The sequence below is a fragment of the Protomyctophum bolini genome, assembly GCF_963924005.1.
Source record: "Protomyctophum bolini genome assembly, chromosome: 9".
NCBI classification, from domain to species: Eukaryota; Metazoa; Chordata; class Actinopteri; order Myctophiformes; family Myctophidae; genus Protomyctophum; species Protomyctophum bolini.
Window position 1 is genome coordinate 35393240 of NC_137870.1, and position 20830 is coordinate 35414069.

Below are 20830 nucleotides of genomic sequence, written 5' to 3' on the forward strand. Positions count from 1 at the left end.
CCAGAGTAGCGTTCATTGGTCTTTCTACGGTAGAGATCTTCTGTTGCACGGCCACGATATCACATGGCACGTCTTTCGGTAGAAAATCTGATATTTTCGGTAGTCTTCTGTGCATGGAGTTAATTCAAGAGCTGGAATCATCATTGGCTGTGCTTCTTTCTTCATCAGAAAAACAGACTGTAGGTAATGATGAAGATAATTAACAGACCTGTAACGTGAATTCTGTCAAGTAAACTCAAGAGAAAACGTGAGCACACAGATAAGTCCGAGACACTGGCTTGTTGAGTGCATTGTTATTTAATCGTTGAAAAGTGGCCCAGATCACGTAGATGATACAGTGGTAGATATTAGATAATTCATCATGATCTGATTGCATCACAATTACTTTCTACAGTGTAAAGTTCTATAGAAAGAGGCACACATTGAGTCTCCGGAGCAACGCTATACTGCAGATGCAAGAGAAGGAACAGCAACAACCAATACATGACATCATTAGCATCATAATCAACAGTTTTTTTGGTGTAGTTGCGCACAGCACTGTTTCTCAACATCTGGTCCGACGCCCCACCAAGGGTCCAAATGGACCAATGTTGTTTTTATCTTTGGGACGACAATCTACAATGTCAAATTCTTTATGTAACTCTGAGTGTACAAATTAGTCTGTAGCAATAGACAAGTTGCTTGTAAAACAACAGTTTAGTAACAGTACATGGACTGTTGGACATACAGTAATTCGACGTACATGCTTATTGTGCATAATAAGAGAAGTCCAACGCGCTTCGGCCAGTTGAAGGTAGATAGAGGGCTTGTCTGTGCTCAACAGGGATAACTGGAATCAGAGGGAATAATACTTTTGGGCACTTCAGGAGAGACTAAGATACAGGAGCAGTCGACTGGTCTGCACTCTGCACGTGTTCATTATTTAGCAGGGGTGGCTGAAGTTTCGACTTGCGTCTTCCTCAGAGTCATGTTTGAAGTGCCCAAGTATTATTCTCTCTGATGTTTCCTGTTCTAATTTTTTGTCTTTGTCCTGCACTATACAAGGTTCAGGGTGTATAGTGTCAATTATTGACTACCCTGGCCTCTGTCTTACCCTGACATCTAAAATCTTATTCTGCTGTGTTGCCTTTAGCAGGTGAATTTCCCTGTTGGGGTCAATAGGTCATGAAAATGTAAATCTTTCCCCCAAAGATAAAGTATGTCATAAGGAAAACTGTTTCCAGACTGAAAATAACTTTCATACTTTGCTTTTAACCACTCAAACCCCAGAATTCCAACATTCACCAAAAATAGCATTCACCAAAAAAAAAAACCCAAAACAACAGCGTTGTGAGCTTGTAGATGTGCTATTTTTGGTGAAGAGATTTATGTATTACAGGCTGAAAAAGAACGCACCAAGTACAGTTTAACTCAGGTCCGTTTTAGAGGGTCTAAAGTAGTTAAACTGAAGTGACATTGATGAATTACAAATAGTATTAATTAAGGTATTCTGAGGCACCCCTGGACTGGCATCAAGGCACCCTAGGGTGCACCCACTTTGAGACCCCCGACCGGACATTGAGAAGCAGTGGTTTACATAAGACTATTGAATGTACAGTTTCTGACAGTGCTTATCAACGATACATGTCAAAGTCTATAATAAAGCGCAGGAAAGGCAAAAGTCACAAGATGACTTCAGTTCAACTGAAAAGGTGTCTTATAGTATGATGTATTTACTGTATATTTAACATATCTCGTAGTATCATGTCTTACCTTAGATTTAATATTATGGCTGCAGGGGCACATGTACCAAGAAGAAAAATACATCCATACTGTATAAAAAATGATCCATTTAATCTGTAAAAACAGGTTATCGAGATATCAGTCAAGTACAAATAAAACGTTTTGACCCACAATATGTGCGTCGTCTATCAAAAAAAGAGAATAAAGCTCAAGTCACATTTAGCAGACAGCGATGCGGCAGTAAACAGCAGGATATATAGTATAATCTCAACGACCTTGAAAGCAAGAGAGACCAAATTCTTTCTCTCCTGAACTCTGATATACTACTGCAGGTCTGTGCAGTCCATTAAAGGGTTAGTTCAGATTTTTGGACTTAAAGCTGTAGAAAATACTCTGGTCTGGTTTTGGTGAATATGAAGTAGTCCCGGTCATTTAAATATATAAATTAAATAAATGAATACACAAAACTATCGTCATTTTTTATTGTTGACCAATTTTGATATATATGGTAGAAATAGGTCAACAATACAAATGATGCTAGTTTTGTTCATTCATTTCTTTTTTAGACCTCCACCAAATGACCGGAACTATTTAATATTCACCAAAACCAGACCAGAACTCCCACCACGGTACTCAGGCAATCAATTAATACCTTTGTAACCACTAGATGAATGGCAAGTGAATTCCTACAACTTTAAGTCCAAAAATCTGAACTAACCCTTTAAAAGAGCACTTCATTCAACTTCAACATAACCTTCATATAATTGTTCCTCACTAATGCTCATTATAATATGGTACCATTATACTGTGTCTGAGAGGAGACACAGTTCATATATTATTAATGCAAGCTTGCTAACTTTCTAGGAAGAGAAAAGGCTGTCGTTAGCTTGGAATCCCCATTGATGATGTCATTGGTAGGCATGGTTTCTGAACTGTACCACAGCCCTCCAATGAGACAGTGATTAGAAGGAAAATGTGCTCATTCTCATAATAAGAATTAGTGAGGCCCAATGATATGAAGATAAAGTTGAACGGGTGAAGTGCTCTTACAATTAGATGAATTATCTAAGTGAATTATTTGTGAGGCGTTACTGTACAGATCAAAACGAAGAGTAGCTATAGCAGTGCACTGTGAGAATAAATACCAGCACTCACGTTGTGTCCTTTTAGGATTCTTGTTTTGGGGCAACAAACAGATAGATGGACGTTTGGGCCGTGTGGCCTTCTTCAACTCTAAATCAAGAAGGCCACACGGCCCAAACATCCATCTATCTGTTTGATGTCTGCTAAATAAAACAAGAATCTATTTATTATCACAGTGTATGTCTTCCTGAACCGTGCACCCGTTACACCATTACATGGAATTATTCAAGTGCTTGCTCTCGCTTTCTTCTTTATAGCTATAGCAGTGCTCAGTGGATAAATATACTTCACACCGACATTCGTCTCAACCTCGTCTCCAAAAGCGACAACGCCTGATTTGCACTGCCTGATCTAGGAGGGAATTTCTTTTTTAATCTTTTTCAAGGACCACCATAACTCTGAGCGAGCGTACAAATAGAACACTCATTTGTACACGCTTCAGAGTTACAGACCTGTGAGGGCCCATTTGGAACCCCCTGAAGGGTCCCTGGACCCCAATATTAACAACCACTACACGTACTGTAGATGAATGGACAGGAGAGAAAAGCAATGAGCTTACTAGTGGAAACATGTTTAGCTATCATAGCTCGCCACATCACATGACCAACAAATACACAAGGGACAGGGAAGGATCCCCTGCTGCTTGTGCCGACACCTCCACTAAGGCCCCGTTCACACTTCGCCATGCCACCGACGTCACTCGTCGTCCAAAAGAACCCATTTCTCTTCAGGTAAAAATAAACAACAGCAGCGTATTTCGCGTCGTGGTATGACAAAGTATGCACGTAGGCTTCAAGTGTAGAGTTCCGCCTCTTCCAGCTGCGCGTACGGATGCAGAACCAGCAACTCTGTTTCTCTCAGATCAGTACCTAGAACACAAGACAGTTTGACTTTTTTTTTTACACTTTTTGTTGTTGTAATTTAGTTATATATTATTTTATTCCTAGCTTTATTCAATGGTGACAGTGGAAGAAGACAGGCGATGGCATGGTGAGAGAGATGGACTTGCAGACAAAGGGCAGTGGTGTACTGTAAAGTAAGTAAGTAATTTTACTTAAGTACTATACTTAAGTACAGTTTTGAAGTATTTGTACTTTACTTGAGTATTTACAATGTCCAATACTTTTACTTCTACTCCACTAATCTCAGAGGCAAATATTGTACTTTTACTCCACGACATTTATTTGAAAACTTTAGTTGCTCGTTACTTTGATTATTATTACAAAACATACATTAAACTCTTCAGCCCCCCAATCTATAAGTTCACAATGCGTCGTGATGTGACGTATTGTGAGCTTGTAGATTTTGATATATTTGAAAATTTGAAATGGGACAATCTGCATAGTGGGTACTTTCTACTTTTGCTACTTTAAGTACATTTTGATGCAAGTACTTTTACCCAAGTACATTTTGAATACCGGACTTTAACTTGTAACAGAGTATTTCTACATTGCAGTATTGATACTTTTACTTAACCGTTTTAGGACTAGCCCGATTCTCAAAACACCTTCTAAAGCTTTCTGAAAATGTTCAAATATTAATTCAAAAATTACAAAAACGTGATGCTGCTAATGTACTGTACATAGCAACAAGAACCCCAAAAGAGGTTCCCGTCCTGAAGAGGTAAAACACAAAAGGGGTTCCGGCTGGAGCCAAATAATGGTACTAAATGGTAGGCACTCTATCCGGGCCGTTTTATTCTATAATGAAAAGCTCTGTTAGTCATTAATGCGTGTGCAAAAATTCCTAGATCAAGAGTGTGTTGCGTTATGAATGCAACTTCAATGTCCTTTGCACAAAGGAATTGTTCAATTTGTGCGATTGATTTGCATGCATTTAAACTGGTTTGCGTCATGAGTACATAGATACAGAACACGTCGGCCGCATGCCGATCAAGTTATGCACATAAAAGCATCAACATGGTATGAATGAAGCGTCACCGAATTAGCAGTTTGATGTTCAATATCCGGGATGCATTTTGGTATTGGTTATTATTCGCCACAGGCCCAGTATTGTACGGACCTTTATTCTGTTAATCTCAAGTATTCTCCATCAGTGGAACATGCATTTCAGGCCACTTAACAGCCTTCGTCATCATCAGATCAGCTTGTATAAAAGCAGGGAGAAGGCCTTTCTTACAAACAAACTGTGGTGCAACACTGTTTACATTCATACTGTAGAATGGCTACAGTAATACAGCATGTTGTGTCTGCAGCACACAGTACGTATTCTATCGCGTGAGGAAGACTGCGGTATAGGCGACGAGTGAGCAAGAACTAGACGACTGGTGAATGATATACAGTGAGTGTGCTCATGACGGCGGGGATGACAATGAGGGTGTTTGAAGCAACGAGACTCAATACAGTGCCGCACACTTAACCACTTCAGTCCTATATCGTCGGGCATAAAGATGTGATCTCCATATTGTAAACTTTTGTGTTTTTCCGTAAATGAACGCCCTACTATACCGCAGGTGTAAAGTGGTTAAGAGAATAATTATAGGCACAAAGCTATGAGTTTACGGCGAGTGGAGTGATTTATTTGTTCAGTCTGTTTCAGATTGAGAGACTGAGTCACGTTGTAAAATACCGTGCGGGGTTACCGTCACCGTCACAGTGACGGGAGCAGAGACGACGTGGAGCGCGACGGGACGGGGGTCTCTGGGGGTCTCCGAGGGGAGAGCTACGTAGTCTTTCCTGCAGACACATCGGCAGAAAAACACATCCTAAAGGCCCAAAGGCGAAAAACGCAGCAGTCTGCAAGGAACTTTGTGCCAGTGTTTCCCCAAACACTGGGTTGCAAACATACAATGTGGGCTGCGGACCCAAACATACAGTATATGTGGGCTGTGGACCCAAACATACAGTATACTGTATGTGGCCCATTTTTATGTGTCGCGACTAAATATCCCTTTATTTTCTTTGGTTTCCACAAAAACAGGAAATTAAAAACGAATTCAGACTTTAAAAAAAAGATCCATAAATAAATACAATTAACAATCAAAGTCATTTCATGAATTGGAAAATTAAAAAAAATACAATTAGTGAAGATAGCCGATGTGACGCGCTGTGAGCTTGTAGATCGCAGGTCGGCTATTTTCAATACCGTGCGGGTCCTATTTTTGGGGTCTGGACTGGAGCTCTATGCCGGGTACCATGCATCATATTACTGTTATACTTAATCACAAGGAGACAGATCGGTCTGAAAGGCACATCCTATTATGCAAGTGGTTCTCAATCATTTTCATGTCAAGGACCCCACATGTATTTGGCCGTGGACTCCCCATCTGAAAATATTTGTGTAAAATATATATTCGGGAAGCTCACAGGAATCTGCAGGTCGACTATTCTTGAATAGCCAAAGTATAAAATAGCTGTTAATGTGGTTATACTACTGTATATTGTACATTTTGCTGGGAGCTGGACCACTTTGAGAGCTGTCACCACCATGCAGAATGGTAAACTCTGAATGAATACATTCAATTACATGTACTGCTTACTGCTGCAGGATAATGCTATGAATCATGGCGACTTAATTGTCTCACAGTAGCAAGTTGTGCAGAATGATAGAGAATTCCTTACTCTAATTAATCTAATTCAGCCGTCCAAGGCCATGGAAATAGCGCGCATCCAACCTCTTAATTGGATCGGATTTTTTCCATTCCAATTTAATGGGCAGCATTTATATCTATTAAACCACAACACTTTCAGTAAGTGCACCTTAAATTCTTCCCCGATGCTTTGCATTTACAAAAGAAAAATATAATTAAATCTCATCCTTAATTAAGTGGAACAGTTAATGAAATACAATTAACCTTACTAAATACAGATTAGAACTATTTGGGGGTGTCCCCAATGTGCAACAGTGTTTTCTCAACAGTAAACAAACCAACATTCAGTATAAATGTATATATTGAAATTGTATTTCCTTTAGAGGATAGCCCCTTGATATGTATCATCTCGTTTTAGAGGGGGTCCTCAGGGTATCTGCACATTTCTAAAGTTACAATTGAATGACCTACATGATCACAGTGTCGTGATTTGATTATGAGTTTATAGACTGCCAATGCTGGATTTGTGCCTTTCTTTCTTTCTTTCTTTCCATAGTCAGACATTGACCTATAATCCCTTATAATCAGTGGTTAAGCCATGGCAGCTGGGCTTTCCTTCCAGCAGCCATCCATAGTGAGTAGTGATTTCAGTTAGGGGTGGGGGGGGGGGGGGTGCTGTTTCACAGGTCAATACCATCAGTCGGATGGCAACAGCCCATTAACTCTGCATGGCACTGATGGGCCCTGCTGCCTTATAAACACTGGCTGACTTAATGTGTCCTGTCACCATGTGTCTTTATATTGATGCAACATGCAATATTACAGCTACTTATTGGCTGTGCAGTCTGAGTGGCTGAGAGACACCGCCTGACCTCACGCCACTATATATCGTCTCGGTACATTACCCATGACCATTATATTAATTGAAACAAAGAAAAAACTAAATATCTTTCAATGCAATGATGCATACGTATCATTTGCATTAACGAGATTATCAAGCTAAAAGAAACATGTTTTCTAAAACATTGGTTTTCAAAGTGGGGTCCTGGTGGGGACGCCCAGGGGTCCTTGGGAGGGGGGTGTACCAGGTGGTCCCCAGCTAAATTAGTTAATATAGCATCACAATAATTGTAACGACTGTTATTTCATACTTTGTAAAGCGCCCAACTCCCTAATATTAGGCGTTACTGGTTGCCGACAGCCAGGATTGATATTAAGGCATGTGCTGCAGAAACTGTTGTCCAAAGTGGGTAGAGTTGATAAAGTATATTTATTAGCTGCCAAAGTCTTAACCCCCCCCCCCGCCCCAGAGGCATATCTACAATAAGGCGAGGGCAGGCGTCCACCTGTCCAAATCCATTTCTGGCCTGGCCAAAATCCATACAATGAGAAAAAAAAGAGGACAAAAACAAGACCTGAGAACTATTAATGGACAGCTGATTGGCCGTTGCGGTAGAGCGCGACCCTCAATTACCCATTGGAATATAAATGCAAGATTTGCCTCGGTCAGCAACACCTGCACGTGATTAGGGACAGTATTAAATACCCGCCCTGTAACCACAGCAACCCCTAGGCCTTGATAGACAAGCCCTGCAGTGAAATCAAATAGATAGATTAATCGCTCAAAATGGCTCTTACACTTTGGCTATTCAAAAATAGAAATTTGCATTAACACAAATCTTCTCTCCTTGGGGGGTCCCTGGCTCTATATATTTTCAAATGTGGGTTATTGACATGAAAAGGTTTGAGAAACACTGTTCTAGTGAAAAAGACTATTTGGCACACCCAGTCGGTTTCAGAGCAGGTGCGTAGGCGACAAACGCACGTTCACGTTTTTATTGATGCACTGTTATAAAAGACCTAAACCATAGTGCTGTTTGTTGGGTAGTCAAACTCAGTCCGACTCTGCAGCTGCAACAACAATATTGCAACAACAATCCCCCAACGAGCTTCAAGCTTGTTGGGGGATTGTTGTTGCGATATGGCAGGTTTTGAATTTTATTGCAATTCTATTGGTTTTGTATTATATTTTGAGCTGCTGTGTGTGTTAGACGGTTGGACCACTTTAATGAGCAACATCTCTCTGCTTCTCTCTCCCCCTTTCTCTATCTCTTTCTCTCTCTGTGTTAAAAAAAATATACGAAAAAAGAAACCTGAGTGGTAGGGTGGCAGTGAAAACTATAATGCTGCCTTTTCCTGTCATGGAATTTGGTACGAGTACGACAATAGCCGGTCAGTGTTAATTTTAAACAGGCAAAACATAATTATCGATAATTAGTCTGCTGCAGGCAAGCTGTACGTGTACGCATTACATCCTGGAGCCCATTGACTAATATGATCCATGCTGCTATAACGTAGTGCAGTATGTTGCTCATTAATCATCATAACACGTACTGCACTCAGAATAATTAAGGCATGTAATCGCACCTCTACGTCAGGGGAAACCTATAATTGGTTCAATACGTTAAGCCTGAGAAATACGTACATCACCGTCGTACGGTGATGTACGTATTTCTCAGATCATATCGCAACCCGCCCTGAAACACGTTGTGAGCTCGGAGATTGTCTATTTTCGGCACGCGACCCCGTTGTGCGACGGAGCATAAATTGAGCATTATGTGTGTCATCCAGGATTGTATGGTTTGGCCATAAATTGCCTGTTTGGAAGGAGCCATCAGGTGTGAGTGGGCCCAGTCAGCACCACCGCAAGCCACTGGGAGTTGACAATACAGGTGCAATTGAATCTTTTTCAGCCCAGGGATGATGGTAATGCGGAAAGTCAGTTTCTGACAGAGCCGCAAATCCTGCCGGGCTGGGAAAAAGCTGTTTTGGAAAGGAGAAGTCAGCAAGTGCTCAGAATGATTCAAACCTGGGCTTCCGTGAAAAAGCAGATTAGAGCTGAAGTACTGCGAAGGGAGGCAGCTCAGACTCAATAATATCACCCTCTCCATCAGCTGGTGCATTCTTATTCTTAACAGCAACCGCCCTCACCCTCGACACATTTGCCTGTCAGTGTGTGTGTGTGTGTGTGTGTGTGTGTGTGTGTGCATGTTTGTGTGTGTGTGCTTGCGTGTGCACTCACGCCGTCTCCTGTGTCTGCTCATCCGACTTGGAGATCTTGCGATAGCAGTAGACCATCTCTAGCAGCAGCCAGAAAGTCAGGAAAACCAGCAACACGTACATCATAATCTCTGAGTAAACCGCCGTGGTGTTGTTACTGGCTGTGGAAAAGACACACACGGACACACACACGCGCGCACGCACACGCATGCACAGACACACACACACAGAACACATGGACACAGTTTAATATAGCAGTAGAGGCCCCCGCATGCAGAACTTTAAAGTGTGTGTGGTAAGCTAACCGTCGCAGGCATTTGGACAGAAAGTCTGTCGATGTAAGATTGCTTCTGTTGGCCAGAAATATAATGTCAGCCGCAATCGAGGAGGTAACGTTTCAACAATATTCTCTTAGACCAGGGGTGCCCACACTTTTTCAACTTGAGAGCTACTTTTAAAATGACCAGATGGACAAGATAAGACTGTAGAACTGCAAGCTAAGCAGTCCTACAACACCATGATGATGAAGCAAGGCATTGGCATATCCCGTTTAGAGTTGAGAAATGACAGTTGAGCTGTGTTGCTCACAGCCCAGTACTAGAGCCTGACCGACTGCAGGCACTTGCAGAGGGATTTGGAGAGGAACGGTTCAAAGCCCCGTGCTACTAGCCTGGCTAATAAGCCAGACCGAATCAGCCGTTGGCAAAGACAATTGCCTGCCGGCGGATGTGTGATATTAGTCTGGCTTATTAGCCAGGCTACCCTGCTACCGAGTGGCATACATACAGTAGTCGTTCTCAAACTTTTCAAATTTGAAAAGTTTGAAATTTGACATGAATAATGGAATGAGATGCAAAAAACAACTTATGGTATAAAATAATAAACTGCTGCATACTTTGAAAGGTAATAATGGCCACTTTGCAATTATTTCCTTTTAGGTCAAAACAAAGCCTATCTCTATATGCCTCTGACAGTGAACAGGGCCTACTGTATGTTCACTGTCAGAGGCAGATATTGAGTAGGCAAGCATATGGAGACACTGCAAAGTTATAAGACATGGTGGGGTGAAATGCTAGTTCCAAATACTTTATGTTTGACTGCATATTCGACCAAGGAAAAAAAAAACATGCAAGCCAGGCATTCAGAAAGCAGTATACATTACCCCTTATAAAAGATAGCAAAGTAGCTGGTTTGAATTGACCACTTCACTGACAATAGAAGAGCTCTTGATAAAAAAACAGACAAAATACAACACACAACACAACACAACACAATTATTTCTTCAACACAAGAGTCGTAACAAAGGGGACATTTGGGGAGAGAGGGACTAAGAAGAACGGATATATGTTTTGCTAAAACTAGCTAAAAGTGTCACAATTAATTTGAATAATGATGTATAATGATATAACTCACACACCGAGCTGTGGTTAAAGCCCAAACCACACCAAAGGGTCGGGTTGGGACAAAAGTTTTTAAGGTAGACCGTCACCACACCAATGCAACTCAATGAGTTGCATTGGTGTGGTTTACTTTACCTTAAAAACAGTTTTGTCCCAACCCGACCCTTTGGTGTGGTTTGGGCTATTTCTTTATTTAAACAAACTTTGATCCATGGTGGGGATCAGTTTCTCTGGATCTTCATCGGGTCAAATGATATGACGAAGATCCACCATGATTCTAAATGTTGTCTGGTTAGTTTGACCACTTAAATCGTATTCTCTAATTCAGCTATTTGGAAATAGCCAATCTACATGCATGTCACAATGCAACACGTTGCGAGTTGTCAGCATCAACAAGGAGGACAACAACATACCACAATACAGACACATTTGTAGCACTGCAATCAGCATAATGTATTTAGCTGTGTGTCACTGTTTCAGTCAACATGAAAATAAGATACTTTTTTTTAGGTAGGCTTATAGTGGAAGAAGCAGTCTGTAATATCAAGGTTCTCTGTGTAGAAAAAACTATTAGCCATAGTAACTACCATACTTTGTTTATGTTTTCATTAATTGCCTTAAAGTTCAATCATTTTGGTCCTAATACTTTTGTACTTTTACCAAGACCCGATTCCGTCTAAATCGCGAAGTACAAAATGTGATTATCACTGTCAGCTACTGTATAGTGAAGGATGCGATACTATAGACAGAGCTTATAGTGTTGCCAAGCAGGTGGGGAGACAGCAGCGGGCTGCAGAAAGAGCATGCAGGGATAATGGTGGTGAGTGACACGGAGTGACAGGCTACTGCCCTTACCAATTTCAATCACACTCAAATCGATCGTTCGGGTCTTGTTGATGGACGGAGAGAAGAAGTCAAACTCAAACTGCCGAAACACCTGGCACTGATAAACGCCGCTGTCGTCCCAGGTGACGTTCAGGATGTGGACGGAGAGATCCTGGAGGTCCATGCTCCCGGCCCACAGCAGGCGGCCCTCCCACGGACCCTTCACTTCTCTGGGGAGTCCATTCACATACTGGAGGATCTGTGGGATCCAAGGAGGACTTTGCTTTATATCGTTGCTGTCGGGAGGAAACCACTTAACTCAGGTATTTTACTTGAATCACTGCTATTAAATCACTGCTATTGAACACCAATAAAAAGTAGCAAAAAGCGCTTTGTATAAAAACTTCATAACTCCATTGGACCCTCAAACTGTCTGCTAAAGCAGCTAACTCCACCAGCTCTCTCCATCTCATGCAAGTAATTGACAACATATAAAGTCACAACACCAAATTTGATGAGGCAGTATGGCTTTGTTTTAAAAATATATGGTTTTCTTCATTTGATGAAGAAAACTTATATTTATATTTCCTGACAGCATTTCTTTCCGACAGCATTTATTCGGGAGGGACAGAACATATTCATGAAAACGACATACAGTAGAGATGAGAAAGCAGATTTTCTCAAACACACAGTGTAACAATGTTATTGTGTTAATGTTATAATTTAACAAATTGTTACATTGTTAAATTGTTACCTGCCATGTAACATACAGACAGACAAACAATAAGCCATAAAGATACAACAGCGCACAAATACAACAAAACTCTGCCTCTTGTGTTAAAACAGACCTAAAATAACATATACTGTAAACAAGGTACAGATACTGTATAAGCACACATTTAGTAGAAATACCGCCACTTTAGAATTTATATTCTAAAAGGGTAGTTCAAATCTTTCAGGGTAAGAGAAGTAACGCACATCCTCCATTGGTGCTGAGCCCAAACTGTAGACACAGTAAACAATCAAAAGAAAGCAGGAGCTCGCAACTCACTTTAAGATGCTCCAAACCTTATTTAACGACAGGCAGGCCGAGGTCGAAACGTCGTATTTTCTGCCTGCCTGTAAAAATAAAGTTTGGAGCATCGTAAAGTGAGTTGGGAGCCCCTGCTTACTTTTTGTAGTTCAAATCTACCAACTCCACTCCAATCAATCAATCTGATTGGTTGATTGGAGTGGTATAATGTACTATTACTACAGTATTAGCTATATGAGGTCATTTCAGTTTTATATCACAAAAACAATGGGCTACAAACTGTAGGTCACAAGGAGAAATCCACAACAATGAGGTGATATTCCACCTCCATGGAGGATACAACAAACAAGCCCTATTTAATACTTTGTCGTACAAATGCGTTGCACAACTATAGCTGATCTACATGCTCACTACACGCCATGGTTTGACATATTTTTTCTTCCTATTTCTATTATGTTATGCCCAAAATAGGGACGCTAGGTTGATAGCGAACTTGAAAAACGTGTCTGCATGGCATGAGAAAGAAAGAACACATGACTATAGAGATTTGCGGGTTATTTGGACAGAATCTGGAGGAGAAATATAAAAGTCGGCCTCCTGGTGGCGCTATAACAGGCCGTTCTGGAAAATTGTGTGTGTGTAAAATTTGGCACCGACCGGGTTAATGGTGCCGGAGATTAGCATGGTAACAGATGGACGCATACACGCACGCACGTACGCACGCACACAGACTCACACACGGACAGATTGCAAAACATACTCTCTCCCCATGCCTTCGGCCTGGTGGAGACAATAAATAAATACAGTTCTACCCACCGGTGTTCTGGTGGTGGTGTTTTCATGGACTCTGGGCAGGAAGAACCAGTCCACGCGTGTCTTTGAAACCACCTCTTCTCTCTTCATACAGAAGATGCATGTCAGCTTCATGGGCTTCCCCACCACCGCCTCTGTGTTCGAGAGCACCTCCACACACACTGGCCGGCTCACATGAACCGCTGACACACAAACACAATGGGGAGGTCACACACACACACACACACACACACACACACACACACACACACACACACACACACACACACACACACACACACACACACACACACACACACACACACACACACACACAATGAATAGGAGACAAACATATTAGTAACTATTTAGCAAAGAAATTAAATATGTGTGTCTGTGAACATGATAGTGCAGTTATTTAATTAAGGGAAAATGTATGCTTATGGATATAAATAAGTAAACAGTGATTATCTGGCAAATACATAGACATTATATTTTACAGAGCAGATGTCTCCTCACTAGTTGAGTTGTGTGTTTATCTCCAAAACCAAAGCGATAGTAGTGGACTAGTGGTCTTCCACAAAAACAAAATTGAGCTCAGGCCCTTAAGCCAATCATCATGGCCGGGCTGTCAAGATTAATTACTTCTAAATAATTCCAAATTCCTGGGAAGCATCACCAATCCTTCTTGTCTTAAATGGAGGAAGCCCATCAGCGATTGCTTATTTCTGTGACAACTCAATAAAGTTTAAGTGTCAAAAGGCAAGGGTGTGTGACTTCTACAGAGCTCTGGTAAGAGAGTGCAGTCTTCTAACATTCGGTTTAATTCAATCATTCAATCGACGGGGGCAAATACGTCACAGCTTAACAACCGAATGGAACCAAAGCAGTAGCCTATATTTTAAGTTATTATATATTGGTATGATGGTATCACTACCACATGGCATTAAAAAGAAAATGCCATGTGATTTTATTTAAACATGCAATTTTTATGCAACATTAAAGTTTATATTATCATTAAAATCTAGTGTTTTGCCAAATTATTCTTGGGGCCATGTTGCAATGCCAATCCGGCCCACAGGTTGCAGGGAATCACTGCTCTATCACAAGTGTGGCATGGATGCTGCTCAGCTGATGATAGGAAGGTGCTAAATAGGGTAGTAAAATGATTGGCCAGGATCTGCTAAGCATCTGTGATATTTATAACAGCCTCGTTCACAACCAGGGACCCCTCTCACCAAGCCGTGTGCTCTTTCTGTCCCACATCCTTCAAGAAAAAGGTTACAAATGTATTAAGAAGTAGTGCTTTCTGAAACAGCACATGCCCCGAGGCAGCGAGGGCCCTCAACAAAACTCCTCATCATCAGAACATTATGCTCAGCTCGTCTCCCCCAGTGGGGCTTATTTTCTAAGGCGCCATGCAGTCTCTTGTGTATATCACCATTCACCACACATCTGACGCTGCTACGCCAACCATCACAGCTCACTTCACCAGTCACAACACCTCTGAGGTCACGTTATAGCACTAAGGAAATCTCTTTACAGTTATTGCACAACTCAGAGTCAGTCATGTGTTAAGAAGAAGGAAAAGTGTGAAGCTCCATATATAAAAGCCTTAAAACATAAAGATTAAATCTATAAAAAACTACACCATATATTGTACAGTCACACATTAGCACTCATTGATCCTTTGTTTACAAACGGCACATAGATAGTAGCCTAATTTGTTATCCATAGCTTGTTTGCCTGGCCTCATTAGACCCTTTGGGCTGTATTTTGCGTGTCTTAAGTACCAGGTCTGAGGTCTTATTACCTAACTTGAGTAAACTAAAGACCTGGAGGCGTGATCAATGCCATTTGGCTATTCTGAGTGGCCAAAGAGCATTGATCACGCCTCCAGGTCTTTATTTTACTCAAGTTAGGTAATAAGACCTGGTACTTAAGACACGCAAAATACAGCCCTTTCTTTCTTTCTTTCTTTCGTAATGCAGCCAATAGCCAGTCTTGACTAAATGGTTGAGTAATTACACATGTAAGAGCCAAATGTTTTAGTGAAACCGTTCAGTTTCCTTGTTGAGGTATACATTCACACAAATTGAAAACCATTTTGCCTGGTAAAACCCCCCCCCCAAAAAACAGTCCAACTTTCAAATTGCATTTTTATAAATGCGGTTTTGCAGTTGAGTGCTTTTTCCCCCGCCGAGTCAGACGACTTAAATCTGAGGTCACAATGATGAACCAACCAGTGGGCATAATCTACTGCTGGCTAATGCTTCTAGACAGAGGCCATCATCTGCAGCTGGGCAGATGATGGCCTCTGTCTAGAAGCATTAGAAGCATTTAGGGGGGGAAAAAACTAAAACAAAACAACAACAATAATTGGATGATATAATTGTGGAAACAGTGGAGAGAGCAGGGAAGTGGTGTGGGAGCTTGCTCGGCAGGGAGGGTGGAGTATGTCAAGGGATTGATAAACGAGTGGCATCATGTGCATATTGACAGTGGATCCACTTGTTTATCCACACATGATCCCACTTGTCATGTGATGTCTGATGTCAGTCAGCTCTATACCAAAGTGGTGATCCAACCTTTTAACCTCAGGCCCTACAAAGCCATGGTGCAGTAACCACTATGCAAAGAATCTAACTGACAAAGGCGTTATTATCGATGCGGTCTAAGAAGTGATATTGCCCAAATTGTATATCGATTCATGATTTCAATGTGTATCGCCCAACCAAAACCACGAAAGGCAGCTGATTTGACCTTTGAGACGAATAAATGATGCGCCTAAAAATGTCGTTTCTGCACTTTCTGGCTTCATATTGGGCTGACACGAGATTATCTCTGTAAACACACAGACACACAGGCCCTCTTCTATAGACGACTACTAGCCATATGTTTATAGATTATCTCTGTAAACACACAGACACACAGACACACAGACCCTCTTCTATAGACGACTACTAGCCATATGTTGCTGACAGACACATTTCTGGCTTGCAGATCAGTTGTACAAGTCACACAGCTAATCTAATATAATGCTTGCACATCAGAGCTATGGACCATAGATATACAGTCATCCGATATAGTCATATAGTCATCAGAGCATATGACATCATTGCTGTATAGGCCAAAGACAGGAGGACGACACAGCGCAAGTTAGTGCACAGAGCACACGGTCACATGGGCAATGCATGCACACAATAATTAATAATGTAAGGACACAAACGATCTGCGGTTGTGTGTGTGTTGTAATGGATGCTATGGTATAGGCCCCACGACTGCACTTTGAAACGGATCTAAAAACCCACAAACAGACCAGTGCTGAGTCCTGTGTCCTACTTATGTAAGTCATCATAGCCTCATGGGCAGATACTGCCAGCATCAATTACATCCCATCGCTTTCAGTGAGCGAACAGCCAGATGGAAAGAGACAGAGGGAGAGAGAGAGACAGAGGGGGGGAGAGAGAGAGAGAGAGAGAGAGAGGGGGGGGGGGGGGGGTGTTAGATAGAGGCCTATTATTCCAGTTCGTGTGAGTGCCATGAACTCATTAATTCGGTTTGTGCACATTTGTCACATTTGTCCAACATTTGTGGGTTCATATTATATTTATAAGTAGACTATTTCATTTTATTACCCCTGTTTTGTCATAGAGAAAGAATTAGAATAAACACAATCCAATCAACAGTTGTTGTTACTTTTGACCACCAAGTATGAATGAATTATTGTTCATATACAATAAACGTTGTTTTCAATTAAAGTTGGGACAATTTCTACTTACCAACAGAAAGCAAAACAAACAGTGTGTGCAGCGTGAATGGAGTTATCATCTTATAAACAGCTGGTCCCTCAAACTTCTTGCCTTGAAGAAGTCCTTCTCTGTACTTGATCGTCGAGGCCCTGAAGAGAATCTTCCCAAGGAGATTCTTTCAGCACCAAGGACAGCACCACCTCTCCTCATGGGATCAGGACGCCGATCATATCCCCACAGAAGCTAGAATTATTTCAACACAAACAAATCCACAGTCACGTAGTAGCCTACCGTCAATATAGATGATTACGTTCAAACCAAAGCAGCCAAATACATGTGTCCATCTATACGATACCAATCAATCAACAACATGCATGGTTTGGAATTGAATGATCGCTTTATACTTACGCCAAAACTTCTGATAAAACGAAGTGGGCCTACTATACATTATTCCAATCGGAGGGTAAAAAATAAAACATGCACATATGAAAACAGCCGCCCAAGGGGGCTTGTAACAAGCTGCGGTGTCGCAAGCATTCGCATAATCCAGATATATATACCCGACTCGCCGAGATGGATTCAATTTAAAATAAAATAATAAATCAGAGAAACCTGTGGATCTCCATGATGGTTTCTTGTTGCGAGGTCTGGAGTCGCGCTGCTCTGCAGAAGAAACGACACGGCAATCGCGCGGTGAAAGTTTACGTGTCAATGTCAAAGCATTTGTTAATGATTGTTGAGCGGCTGTTCCAGAGGCTAAGCATCAAATAGGCAGGAGTAATCACGTTTTCCATCCGCAGCCCGCTGTCTTTGTTTGCACACAGCAGCCAGCCAGCCACTTAGCGCAGAACGCATGCGTGACATGCGTGTGTCACTACTCACTCCCCCGTACAGGAATAGGCTATACAGTATAGACAGTATAAAGCTGTCAGTGCATGGTTCTTTCTCAAACGGCATTTTCATGTCAGTGATGTGTATTTGACCACCACCGACCCCCATCTGAAAAGATTTTGTGCCTGGGAAATGTTTCTAAATTATTAGGCTACTACTAATAATTATTTAATTTTTGTATTAACCCAAATTAAGACCGATAGAACCCCCCCTCCCCCTCAAAGTACTTTGTTAAGGAAGCCATATCATTTTCAAGATTAAAAAAATCACACCCGTGTGAACTGAGTGTTGCAACTCCCCTCCTCTCTCTCTCTCTCTCTCTCTCTCTCTCTGTAATTAGCAGGCAACAGTGCAACACTATCTCTCTCTCTGTTTCTGGCACAACAGCGCCACTTTTGCCCCTACTGGTACTCTAAACATAGTCAAATTGATGATTTTCACACAGCTGCCATCTTGCCAGCAAGGTGATACCTAGGTGACACTTTCCATAGACAACCCATTCATCCAAACAGAAAAGTCACTTCTAATTATATTAAACAACGTCAAAATCACAAACATTGCAGCTGTAGGGAAAGCTTGAATTATCCTCTTTCAATCTGTAAATTGTTTGTTTCATAAAAATCCACCGTAGACATTTTATGAGCTACTGAAATTCCTTGCAGATGATTTTTTTGAAGTGCTGGAGTTTGGAAGTGCTTGACTAATGACTCCACCCTTTAGAAAGTTTTACCTTCCTGCTTCGGGATGGAGCTTTATAGCAGAACAAAGTCAAAATATCTGTGTGTTCCAGCAGCCGTCACTCATAATCAATTGAACAAGACATATAGCAACATTGCAGATACAATAGAAGAAACCTATTCTGGTGGTTTTCGATAAGAAATGAATACTGAATATTTGAGCACTTGAGAACTTTACGGTTTCCTATTGTGTTTATAAAAAGTATGTAAAGGAGATAGGCATCTTGTCAAGAGTGAAGATTACATTATTTGTCATTTCTGTCTGCAAACATCGGACAACGAAATTGCATTTCTCCTAAAAGATAGATAAAAGAGAAAGGCAATTTCGTGTTCACACCTTGAATATTACACAGTCGACTGCAAGCCAAAAGTCCATCAATAAAGTGCCCAGAACCTGCATAGTCCATAGACAGAGGATGAATACATACTGCATAGACAGAATACAAATATCTCGGAGTAAGCCCCGATTTATACTTCGTAGTACAAACGTGTCGCATTGTAAATGGTAAAATGGTGCATTTATAATATATACAGTATAGCACCTTTATCCAAGGCGCTGTACATAGATTGTGCATGCCGGACCGATCTACAAGCTGACAACGCGTTGCATCCACAACACAAGTGTGAGCATGTACAATTTGTACATCAGCTATCTTTAGGAGTCCACCAGGGTCCTCTTTATTGTTGCATAATGGAGCTGAATACATCATCATGAATACATCATCATCCCACTCATCTAATGATGATAAAATGACTGTGACCTTGTAGTAAGTACATGTGTCAAGTAGAAGTCTAGAATGAAGTGTTCTATTTTGCATGCAGCTTGCCAGCAGCCGCTGTAGCTTCAACCGTATATCCCTCAACTGATATCGTCACACCCAGATGGCTTGAAGCAGCCATGAGGGCCGCAATATTAACCACTCATCTTAGAGAACCGGTCTTGCGACACACTGTGAGATCATCAGCTATTTTGGCAAATGTTCCCCCTTAGAATAGCTGGCATGCTTTGTCATTCCTCTAAAAAAAAAGAGTAAAAGGAGTCAGTCAGTCAGACAGTCAGACAGTCAGACAGTCAGACAGACAGACAGACAGACAGACAGACAGACAGACTCCTTTTACTCTTTTTTTTAGAGGAATGACAAAGCTCTGAGAGTAAAATGTAACTCCATGCAGGGTCCATTTCCTCAGTCTCTCAGTGTCAGTGCGTGCGTGCGTGCATGCCCATAGAGCCTTCATTCTTCTTCAAAAAATAGGTTAATGTGAACCCGGCCTCATGTCTTAAAGACACCATCCACACAGTCAGTGAACATCACAATAGTGGCTGCTTCTCAATGTGGGGTTCGGGGACCACCAGGAGGAGGCCCAAATGGGCCCTCTCAGCATGGGCTGAGAATTCTACACGCACTGGTTCCCAAAAACTCGGTCGGGACCCTGAGTCACGGACACATTATCATTAATGTTTTTTTATTATTAAATATATATTTTTTGTTCTCATGAATTAAAAACAAACTTCAATGATTTATTTTTCAGTAGTTGCGAGCAAAAACGTTTTGGAACCACAATTTTACAGTGTAGATTGGGACTGTGTTTTTGTATACTCACTCAGAGATACAGACCTTCGACGGTCACCATGTGGCCCTGAACCAGACGTTGTATTGGCTGGTGGTAAATATGGAGTATAACAACCTGCAAAGATTTACTGTAAGGATTCCTGGTGGATTATGGTTATTGTCGTTTTAATTCCCTACGTGTGACTGTGGACATCTATGCTGCTCCCCCCCCCCCCCCCCCCGACACATGAAAACAATTGGAATCGAGGTCCTTGTGCTGATTAGAAGTTAATTAATGGAAAACAGACATTTGCAATGTAATTTAAATTGTTTCTTTTACAGCATATATCCCCCCTCTCCTCTCTCCCCTCTCTT

General features: G+C 41.4%; 1 protein-coding gene across 1 annotated transcript; it reads right to left on the minus strand.

The window, feature by feature from the left end:
- Window positions 1-3672: 3672 nt before the first annotated feature.
- On the minus strand, window positions 3673-17435 carry scn3b (sodium channel, voltage-gated, type III, beta). Its single transcript, XM_080772022.1, has 5 exons — window positions 17308-17435; window positions 13550-13728; window positions 11731-11959; window positions 9498-9636; window positions 3673-3734 (listed from the first exon to the last, which is right to left on the minus strand). Exons 1-5 carry the CDS (start codon window positions 17354-17356, stop codon window positions 3728-3730), a joined length of 603 nt encoding a protein of 200 aa, XP_080628148.1. The 5' UTR covers window positions 17357-17435; the 3' UTR covers window positions 3673-3727.
- Window positions 17436-20830: the final 3395 nt, after the last annotated feature.